Below are 12072 nucleotides of genomic sequence, written 5' to 3'. Positions count from 1 at the left end.
TCAAGTGATAATTGCTGTTTCGGTGTATACATAGATTGAATTTTTGGAATAAGGTAATCCAGTAGAGGTCTAATTTTACAAAGCCTGTCTTTACTAGGTGCATTTTGTACATTATCACTGAGATGGAAAAATGTAAGGATTTGTTCGAACCTCATCCTGCTCATAGTTTTAGGGAATATTGGTGCTTCAACCAAAGGGTCCGTTGACCAGTAATCTCTCCAATAAGCTTTTTTAGTTTGCCCCATCAATATCAATAACCCAAGAAACTTCTTCATATCGTTTGTTGTAACTTCTGTCCATGGTAAAGTTTTAACAGAATTTTTATGCAATTCTTTCGTTTGGAAGTGATATAAATTGGTTTGAGAAACAACTAAATGAAAAAAGTCGTTATCAAAAAATAAATCCGTTACTTCACTAATGCTCGGTGTGTCACTTAATTCAACGATTACACCCGAAATGTTTGAATAATCCAAAGAAGGTGTAAAGTCATTTTCATTCCAATCTTCAAATTCACTTTCACTATCGGATTCTATAGCATTTCTTTTTTGTCGTTTTGGTGGTATAATGTCAGATTCATCACTTTCGGAATCACTACAATTTATTTCGAAATCACTCGGACAATCAGATAAACTATCCGCGTATAATTCATTAAAAAGTTCTTCGCCGATACGTTCCGTCATGGTTGAAATTCTTGAAATTTTACTCAAATTGTGATAGAAATCGAAATACTAAGAAAAGTAATTTTTTTGTTATAGAGCGGACACGACTAAACCCGATACGCCAAGTGTTTGCAATATTCTATATCGCCCTGGGTGTCAAAAAGTGAAATAGATAATGCAAGTGCAATGACGAGTTAACTCGTCACCGGTCACCAAAGTGTTAAGTGAAAAATATTTAAATATTTTGTTTTTTTCTACGGAACCATATACAAAAACTAGTTGTAAAGTATAGAAAACAGGTGAAAAGTGAAACAATTATTACCCGACGAGAAAGATGAGTATATCGACTCCATGCAAATATTTTTTTTTGGTAAAAAGTACTTACGTATTACTGGGTTATCGTTTTTTGAAAATTAGTCACTCGCACTTCAATTCTGCACAATTCACAATTCGCTTGCACAAGAAGGAGGTTATTTCGAAATTTCACAAAATCATAGACAATTTTTTGCGCTTCATTTTTTATTTTTTTATTGCTAAATATATATTTGATGGATTAAAATACTTTGAATTATTTTATAATAAATATATGGGAAATAAAATTAATTTGGAATAAAAACTGCATAACCATATGTGGGCTAATATGCGGTAGAGGGTTAAGTATACTCAACCAAAGCCAAAGTATACTAAATGGAAATAAAAAAACTGAATTAAAAATTAAAAAATAAATGAAATCACGCTTTTTTTAAATTTTTCGTCACATTTGTCCCATTGTGCCGCTCTAGAAGTAAACATTTCATTTCTGAAACATTGTTTTGTTTTAATTAAAACCAAATTTAAAAAAAATAAAATAAAAGCAAAACGCAGAAATGCTCTTAGCAACAAATACTCAACCAGACTACGGCAGCAATAATAACAGAAAGAAAAGGAAAAACAAAAACCGCAATCAAAGTTGTCTTGTGGTTAAAAAGCACTCAGCGACAATAAACACATCAGCAGCAATTTGACTAGCAGTGTAGCAGTGACAGTAACGGCAGCTGACAATTACACCACAAATAACAACAACGAAAATAACAATAACAATAAGAACAACAACAACAACTACTTCTTTTGTGATGACAATAATAATAATCATAAAATTTGAGTTCGCACAAATGATCCACACCGCCGTCACCGTCAACATCACCGCTACTGCTACCGTAAACACCCATCATAAAAGACAATTGCATATTACAGAAATCAGACGTTTTTACGTCCATATGACCAAGCGAGCGTAATTACTAACACAGTGTACAAACATACATATATTGCTATAAAAATGAGTGGATATGTATATAAATTATAAAAGTTAACACTTCTAAGTATTAAGTGTGTGTGCGTGTGTGATACCTTATGAGTACAAATTTGCGGTTTGTTGAGTCCGAACGAACTTTTGCGCTTATCAGTTTCTGCTACTGTGGCTATCAGGTCTTTCAAATAAGAAATACAAAAAAAAAAAAGAAAACATGCATACATATGCACTTATATAATGTAAGATGCACATACATACATATGTATGTATGTACATATGTGAGTCAAAGTTTTGTATTTTTCTTTTTTAATTTAATTTAATTAGCCTGCTTGTTGAAAAGCATTCAACTGTGGAGATTTATATTACTTATGCATGCATTTATGTGTATGTGTGTGTGTGTGTGCATGTATGCATGTAAGTGTGTATGTGTTTGTGAAATGTTATAATTAGTGTGTTTTTTTAATCTTGTAACATTTAAGTGGACATTCAGCTTATCACACTGTCTTTAAACAACACCTACAGTTATGTGCATGTTAATAGAAACGGTGATAGACAATGTCAAATTTTATTGTCAAATGAAGTTTGAACAGTTCGTTAGCCAAATTACATTTACTTATTATTTTGTTTTTTACAAAAATAAAAAAAAAAATATTTTTTTCGGCTTTGATTCATATATTTATTTTATTCATATAGAAACGTTGAAATGTAAACGTTTACGCTTACTGTTTGGCCGAGTTTCTCCTCCTATTTGTAGCGCACGTCTTGATACGTACGGCAAATGGTTTTTTTATTGGAGCTTTCTCATGGCAGAATACACTTGAAGGTTTGCTGTTGTTTCCTGCGGGGTGGCCGCTATTTGAAAAAAACTTTTCTGTAATTTGTAGTTTCATGTTCGGAGATTCGAACCTACGCACTCCCGAATAGTAGTTACTTAACAACCCATTCGGCCACGGCGGCCGCATTTTCTGCTATCTAGGAAAGTCAAATATGTAAGTTTTGCCAAATATTTAGTAGCAGCCAGCTTGGTATATTGATTGCCAAGCGGATTTGTCGAAAATTTTCACTGGAGACCAAGCAGGCTTTGTGTGAATCTCATTCTTTTGTGCGGCATAGCCTCGTGGGACAGCGGTATGAAAATCGGACCAAAAATGTTTGCGAATGTCAATAGGCATAAGGTGGAAGTATTAGGTATTGTACAAAAATGTGCGATATGTTAATATGAAGTTCCTATATACCATCCAGTCTCGTCACTGAGTTTCAATACCATTGTGTGTTAATAATCTCCATACCATTAGGTTAAACCTGGTCAATAACCCGACCAGCTTTGTCATACATACCCCTGTGTATGTTGAAAACAGTGGGGAAGGTACTCGAACGCATTATCTGCGAACGGCTTCAAGAGAATCTAGAAGGCCCAACAGATCTCTCTGATAACCAATTCGGCTTCCGAAAAGCTAGAACTACGGTAGATACAATATGACAGGTGGTAGAAATAGAACAAAGGGCTGAAAGTACGGGAAGATCTGCAAGAAAGTTTTACGCTGTGATCACCTTAGACGTTAAAACTGCTTTTAACTCGGCAAACTGACCTAGCATCATCACTGCCCTGGAAGGCTTGAACGTCCCAGCCTACCTTGCCCACATTATCAGAAGTTATTCGACTGACCAAATCCTGAAAATGGTCTAAAACATGCAATGTCTCCGGCGGTGTGCCACAACTATCAGTGCTGGGACCAACATGCACGAAGAAGTTCTGAAGGTGAAGCTTTCGGCCAACCCCGAAATTGTGGAGTACGCTGATATTGCCCTGGTGAAAGTTGAAAACTTGGCCATTTAAAGGAAAAGTGCAACTCTCGCTGGAGGGCGAGAGTTTTTTCCCAGATTAGAATTTAGCCTAGGTGGAAGGATTGCTATTGTAGTTGTGTGTGCTTACCCCGCATTCTATTGGTGTGACGACACCTTTGAGATATTTCTGACATTTTATTTAAATTTCCTTACAAAAAAAAAATAAAAAAAAAAAACAATAGCATTAGTATGCAATGGGGTTTATGGTTTGATTGGAATCGTATGCTGGTTTTGTTTTGACGAACGGGGCCAGTTCTTGAGGGTTTCAAGTTTTCACGAAACAATTTGCAAGGAAAAGCTTGTGCACGAAGCGGGCGTTAGTATAGCCAACTTTGGTGCCAATAAATGTTTAGCTGTACATTTGATGGTAATGGAAAGGAATAATATATTATGGCTCGCTTGGAATGTTTTGCTGCATATATCATATGCGCTTGAATCTGCTTGCATATCCGACATATTTGTAGTCCTGAATTTGCACTCTAAGACTACAATTTACTCTAGGCTCAGATGAGTTCCCTAAAGGGAATCAAATTGATTTTATTACAGGCCTTTTGAGACTTGCACTTCTAAAGAAGCTGTTATTTGTTGCTTCAAGAAAATTCACGCATTTTACCCGCGTTTTACTCAATTTTCATTTTTGGTGTCACTGTTTCCAATAATTATTAGCGAACTGTATTTGCCCCTGTTTTCTAAAGTTTTCCCAATTACTCACTTCTCACTTTTACAAATGTTTTACGATAATTCTTTGTACCAACGTAAGTATAAGCATACCATCCTTGTAAATATATGTAATTATGTATGTACGTACGAACGCTTTTTAATAGTTGCTTATTACACGAAAAGTGCAATGACCACCAAGGCACTTAGCTTACATGCACACCAACAAAACAAACGCTAGTGCGTACAGATTTACAAAACACTTGTAATATAAAACATTTCTGAGATAGGGGAGTTTTTACTTGTTTATGTTGTAAATGTAGGTGTAATACAATAGATAGTTGAACGGCTTGAAGTGGTTTTTTCCGTTAGAAAGGGAAAACACATTTCCTTATCTATTTGGGTTCGTAGGGTAAAAATGAGTGGGATCATAGTCCATCTGCGATAGAAACAGTTTGACAACGATTTTTATCAAAACGTAGGCCTCTGGATGTGCAAAAAAAAACAATAATTAATATACACCCAAGCATGAGAGAGGATACTCGATATAGTGGAAATGAATTTTTTCACTTGATAAAAGAAGAGAGATGGATTAGGACTGGATTTTCAGTGCAAAAATGACTCATATGTTAGCTCATCAATGCTTAAGGGGGAGTTAGATGTTTAAATTTTTTGCTCATATTTTAAATTTTTTTTAACTACGTGACCACGTGGCGTACCCACTGCGAGCACAAAACACCAGGGGCGACAAAAATCAATTGTTTGATTTTTTGTCAGTTTTGTACAAAGTTTTGAGTCTCTATTGTATGTAGAATGCATTTTACTTTTATAAAAGCAAAAAATTAAATCCAAAATTTTTTTTAAAACTTGGTAGTTCGTCGCACTTCTATTATTTCGAGCACCGGTGTATGTATGATGTCTCGGAAATATTAGTTTGGGGGAAAATAAATAAATAAAAATAAATAAATTTTCATTTTGCGCAAATGGTTCAAAACTGTTGTATGGTCGATCTTTAGCTCCTGGGTGAAGATACGACTGCTAATACGCCGGTCTGCCTTTGCTAGAGCAACGCTACGAGTTTTGGGTTCCGATGTCCTGAGAATGAGTAATATTCGTTCTCTAAAACTGGAGGTTATTTACAGATTTGCGAAAGAACCTGGAAAATTGTCACAGGATTAACTACCTTTATCTCTGTCTCTATTCTTTCCCATCTCTTTCTCTGATATTTTTCTTCTTTCTCCTTCCCTCCTTGACTATCTACCCTCTTTTCAGAACTCTAAACACAATGGGCTTTTTGGCCTGAGTGTTTTAGGAGGCACCAAATCTCTTGGTGCTCCTTGGCTCGACCTATTCAAATTTCAAATTTCAAAATGCCGGTCAACTTCGATTGTTTCCCTGATTTGGTCGACATTTTCTACATTATTGACATTTTCTTTAACATTAAAAGTGCCCAAAAATTGCGCTATTTAGTTGTTACAGTATTGGCATCATATACAACATTGACAATTTCAACGGCCTGGTTTGCGTTTTCGCCTTTATCAAAGAAAAACTGTAAAATGTTCCGAATTTTCTCTTTGTTGACTTTCATTGTTAACAACCTGTAATTCACGACTGAATGGAGTAAACAAAAAACAGCAAACGAATATTTTTTCGAGTGAAATGTCACCTTGAAAACGAGCATAAACTTTAAATTGTTTGATCGATACTTTACAAGATTTCGATCACTACAGTCATCTACCGAGAAAATAATGCAATTCTTTTTCCCCCGAAACTAATGATATATCAGAAATACTTTGCCAAAATATCAAATCGATCGGAGCAAGACGAATTTATTAAGATTTGAGCGTCCATTGTTGCAGGCCGGGCTTCTATACTTGCGTTTTTCTGAAGCTTGTTACTTTTGAAGTCTCTGTACACCATAACTTAACATCTGCTATACCAATCGTTTTGAAATTTTACGCAGTACTTCTTCACATAATTCATCAGGTATAGCTTAGAGCATTAATAATTTTGTTTTTTTAATAATCATCAATCAGGGATGGAAGTAGGGCCACCGCGTATCTGATCTCAGACGGGCAACCTGACTAACTTAATCATTAATTTTACACTAAAAAGTTTGCTGATTTGAGATAGGGAAACTCGATTTTCTGGCTTATATGTAAGTGCTATGAAAAATTTAAAAGTAAAAAAAAAAACGCCTTCCCAGTGATACCTCTATAAACATCACTTTTAGCAAATGCATTTTAATTAGTATTATAATTTTTTTTTTTTGTTTTTTGAGGTGTGTTCTGAGATTTTCAAAATTCTTAAAAATATACCCTTTTTCATCTGGGCATAATTCACTAGCTATTAGAGCCAAACTATTCCGCAACTAGCAGGTTTTGTCTTGGAACTCTCGCTCTTGGTTATTAGTTTATGCTACATATGTATGTACTTACATAGAAATACAATCACTAAATTTCTGAGCAATCAAAACACTTTGTGTTTGTTATAAAATAATTAAAAAAATTTTACTATGATTTGGAAAAAAACACCAATTGTTGAGCTGCAAACCACCGCTAAATGTGCGGCCTTGCTGAAGGCAGTCTCTCAACCTCATTTTGCTAACTAATCACAATACACCATAACTGCAGACTAACAATGCATCAAATGGAAGACAAACGTAACATTTTTTGTGTTTTTAACAATATATTTGTTACTTTTTAATTTTACGGCTTCATGACATGCAGAATTTTTTTATGATTTCATGTTTTGTTTTTTGCTTGTTTTCGTTTTTGTAACTGCAAACAACAATTTTGTGTTATTGCTTAGCATTGCGGCTGTTATGGTATTTTTCATTGTAATTCTCTTTTTTCTGTGTGCACTAAAGTCTCATATTTCGGCATAAGCAGCACAGCAGCATAGACTGCATTGGCGAGTGAACGCACACAACGGCGTGCGGGTGGACTGGCTGTTTCGCGCGAACTCGGTAACACTCGAAAGGCTTGGCACTTGTTGCATACACTCGCACACTTCAGTGCTGGCTGCGCTGCACTGTCTAACACCTCTTTATGTTAAACATCAATTTTGCATTTGCTTCGATTTGCACTCGAGCTTCAAGTCGCATACATTTAACTACATTTAGAAGTGTGTGTGTATGTGTATGTGCATATATACTTGTCAGCATTTTGTTTGGCAACCTGCTGTAGCTATAATTTTCAATCAAATTTATCGCCAAGCCAGCAATCAAAACGTCATAACAAATGTCAACGTCGACGCTTTTGCTCCAGCTTCAGCGCAGCTCTAGCTCTAGCTTCTCACAGCTAGCTGTACTATATTTGTATGTTTGTATGTATGTATGTACGTAGTTATTGACCAACCCAGTCAAATTAAACACTTATCTCTGATCGGCAAGTGCTGTGATTGGTATGTATGCATAAGTATGCATGTATGTATGTATGAATGTATGTATGTGCATATTTTTATGTGTACCAACGTAGCGAATGCACGTAACAAGTGACCTTACTTGAACAATTGGCATAACTGCTGCTATCTAATTCAAGCGAATTTGTTGGCATCTTAGGCGAATGTGCAGATATTTAATATAAGACTTATTTGCTTATGTATGTACATATGTGTGTAAGTATATGTGAAAAACGTTTAAAATATAATTGCAGCTGTAACGGCGTGTTTTAGTTCATTTTTTTTATGTTTCTCTTGGATTTGTTTTGGTACGATTGGGCAATGCAACCAACACTTTACGCAAGAAGTAAAATTAAAATAAAAAAAAAACAAGAAAAAAAATTTAAGCAAATACTTAACATGAAATATAATATTGTAGCATTTGCTGTTTCCAAGAATTTCAAATGGCTTCAGGCTCTAATTTTGTTATTATTCATATTTTATGCCATTCATTTGTAGTACAAGTACACACATACATATGCATATATGTTTGTATGTACATACATATATATCTAAATATATAATATCATCGCTATTGTTCTTCAATCACAGATTTATACTCTACTTTTTCGTGCATTTTATTTATTGGTTGCGGTTCGGCTGTAGATGGATCTTGGCTGCTATATAAATGGTCCATGCCATGCAAAATATGGTATAACATAATTTTTTTAATACTACCTACAATATTTCATATTTTCCTTTTGGTTGAATTTTCAATAGTCATTGTTTACAATGAAAAAATAAAATGAAAAAAAGCAAAAATTATTAAAAATTGTGAAATTGTGTATAAACAACAACGATTAATAATTGCCCACGCATTGTTTATTCTACCGTGAATTTCCATAGAATGACGTAATATGGTTAAATTTCTTACAATTTCTTACGTACATATTTTGCGGAAGTCTTCAGGATCTTCACCCAGCATTAAATTTGTTCATTTACTGTACCTGTTTATCGAATTTTGACCGGTGTTAAAAACGGCAAAGCTTGAATTTACGATACTTAGAGATTAATTTTTTTTTTTGTAATAATTTGTAATTTCCACTAAAAGCTTCGGCGAGAAGCCCACTAAACATTTCACAGCCGTAGCGCATCTATTGGAAGACCTTTTACAATGTGTGATCACATTGTTTTTTTTTTTTTTTGGAAATAAATATAATGCAAGTCATCAGTACTCGGTTTTACTATTTCAATATTTTGTATTTTTATTTTGTTTTAATAAATGCAGCGAATATGAAATTGCGATATCTTTAATTCATAATCGGTGTTTACACTTTTAACTTTTTGGCGAAATTTTTATCTCTCCATTACCCAGTAAAATACAACCCTGGAAGAGATAAAGAGCTTTAAGCTGCCAATGCAGGCTGTCTTTGTTTGCTTGGCTTTGAAACCAGTCAAAAATGAATAGAACAATACTGAAATATATGAAATGAGACCAAATGGCAGCTCTGCTTGGTTCTATTTGAAATTAGGAATTGCACAACCCTGTCTTTCATTTAATTTCATTTTGTTTCATTTGTGAATTTTATGTTGCAGACAGAGTGAAAGCGAAGCCGAAGACGAAGATACAAATATTTCGTTGCCTCCAATAGCTCAGAGCAGTAGCCAACAAAAATTTTAACTGCCCTCTGAAGTTGGAGTAGTAGTAAAGAACTTGGAATCGGCCGGAGTGTTACTTTCGAAATTATTAATGTGTACGAATTTTAGCAGGTAGACGAATGATGGACAGATAGATCCTTTGCAAAGAGCAGAGGATGCAAACTCTCGAAAATACAGGCTAGCGACACTGGAAAAACGTAAAGATATGCTTGTTATTTTGCTGTGGTTAGGTCCGCCGTTGTGAACACAGGTGAACCTATGGGAACCGGGAATATTTCAATAAAACAAAACAGAGTGAAATTTCAGGCAAATTTTTTTTATCTTCTTCGAAATATGATCCGTCTGAAGTAACACACATGTGCCAATGTTTAACCCAGCCCTCCATGCACCCCTGGTAAGCAGACGAAGGGATGGCCTTCATCTCCTTCGTCGCATTCTCTTTGATCTTCTATATCGACTTAAATTCCTTTCCACGAAGTGGTAACTTCAACTTGGGAAACAAAAAGAAGTCGCCGGGGCCATATCAGGTGAATACCGAGCTTTCACGATGATATTTACGTGGTGTTTGGTCAAATAATCCAGCACAATTTGGGTTCGCATCATGCAAAATCCAAGAATGTTTTACCCACATTTCCGACCGTTTGCGACGTACAGCATCTCTCAAACGCTTCAAAACGGATAAATAATATTCTTTATTGACTTTCTGGCCCGATGGAAGGTACTCATGGTGCACTACGCCTTGGCAATCGAAGAAAACAGTCAACAACACCTTTCCGGTACTTTTTGATCATACCCTATGATGATATGTAACCTTATTGACAATAAAATAGGTGTGCGACAATTTGACCAGTTTTAGCTATAGGGGTTTTTAGTAAGAGCGCATCAACTTTTGAACTTTTTTGAGTAAAACACAAACGGTTTGACTTTTTTAACTAATTTTTTTTTTATTATCGAGTTTGAACATATACATTTAAGTATGAATTTCCATTTCTTTTGCATGACCACCGCGTGCACGTTTTACGAAGTCCAATCGTTGAACCCAATTTTCGACCACTCTTTTGCATAAATCGGCCGAAATTCCAGCAATTTCGCGTTCAATATTGGCTCTGAGCTCACAAATCGTCGCCGGCTTGTTACTGTAGACCAATGACTTCACATAACCCCAAAACGGGACGGCTTGTTAAATGGACAGTAAAATGGCCGTAATGCTCTTAAAGGTACTCATGGTGCACTACGCCTTGGCAATCGACAGTCAACATCACCTTCCCGGTACTTTTTGATCTTAGGGTATGTATGTAACCTCATTGACAATAAAATAGGTGTGCGACATTTTGACCAGTTTTAGCTATAGGGGTTTTCAGTAAGAGCGCATCAACTTTTGAACTTTTTTGAGTAAAACACAAACGGTTTGACTTTTTTAACTAATTTTTTTTTTATTATCGAGTTTGAACATATACATTTAAGTATGAAATTCGATTTCTTTTGCATGACCACCGCGTGCACGTTTTACGAAGTCCAATCGTTGAACCCAATTTTCGACCACTCTTTTGCATAAATCGGCCGAAATTCCAGCAATTTCGCGTTCAATATTGGCTCTGAGCTCACAAATCGTCGCCGGCTTGTTACTGTAGACCAATGACTTCACATAACCCCAAAACGGGACGGCTTGTTAAATGGACAGTAAAATGGCCGTAATGCTCTTAAAGTAGCAGCAACAGAACGATTATTTTCATAAAAAATTTGCACGATTTGCAATCGTTGCTCAAGTGTGTAGGGTTCCATGATGAAATGTATACTAATGAAGTTTACAAATGACAAGCGAAAAATAAAAAATATTGCGTCGTTCGCCCTCCCTATCGGAAAAAAGTTGAAGCGCACCTATTGAATAACCCTATATTTTACTTTTGTTCTTTCAGTGTCTATTAATTGTTTATATTTTTTATTACCAGCGAAATTCAAGGATTTAACAGCTTAGGCCAATTCCGTTTTGAGCTATATTCGCTAGGGCTCATTTTGTGGGCAGAATGCTGCCTTCGACTGGAATTACTAACATTTAAGTCCGAACATATCTGATCATATTTGCTTTAAAATGAAATACCTGAGGCTCAACAGCTTTGAAAAATTCTACTAGTGAGGGGAAGCTATTTTGCGCAAAAGTGATTAACCCGGAGTTACTCGCGCGTGGTGCAAATTGCACTCCACTACTTACAAATTTTGCATATTTTTTTCTAACTATACCTGAACCGCACCTGTTCTGATAGTTGACTGTATTGAGCCATTTTATCAGCAGATTTATGCTGATTAGCTTCATTTGCGCCGATGAGGTGGAATACCACTTGCAAATCATACTGAAGTTTACTTATTGACTCGGGGTGCTTACGACACCTATATATTTTCAAGTAGCAGCAAGTAGAGCAGCATAAATGAATGGCGCAGCAGTTTGAACAACAGCGTGGCACGTACTTACATAGAAACGTGTGTATTGCCGTATCTACTAATAGATCCGTTAATGCTGAAACCTTCGCCACTCTGGTATGGCATTTAGGCCCACTTAGTGGCATGTAACGACCGTATTATAGCTGA

The 12072-nt window shown here is 35.6% G+C and overlaps 1 protein-coding gene across 3 annotated transcripts in view; it reads left to right on the top strand.

Moving 5' to 3' along the window:
* The window catches only part of LOC128866234 (putative uncharacterized protein DDB_G0286901), a 125523-nt gene that overhangs the window by 94044 nt on the left and 19407 nt on the right, over positions 1 to 12072 (top strand). Inside the window, exon 3 of one of the 3 annotated variants that reach the window (XM_054106809.1) lies at positions 10573 to 10614. The exons of 1 other annotated variant lie outside the window; for it this stretch is intronic. In XM_054106809.1, coding sequence (XP_053962784.1) covers positions 10573 to 10599 — 27 coding nt within the window. In that variant the 3' untranslated portion in view covers positions 10600 to 10614. Of the gene's footprint in view, positions 1 to 10514; positions 10542 to 10572; positions 10615 to 12072 lie in introns of those variants that run through there. One more of the 3 variants, XM_054106810.1, reaches the window with a different exon arrangement.

Source organism: Anastrepha ludens, chromosome 6, assembly GCF_028408465.1.
Source record: "Anastrepha ludens isolate Willacy chromosome 6, idAnaLude1.1, whole genome shotgun sequence".
NCBI classification, from domain to species: Eukaryota; Metazoa; Arthropoda; class Insecta; order Diptera; family Tephritidae; genus Anastrepha; species Anastrepha ludens.
This window is presented reverse-complemented; position numbering and strand designations above follow the sequence as displayed.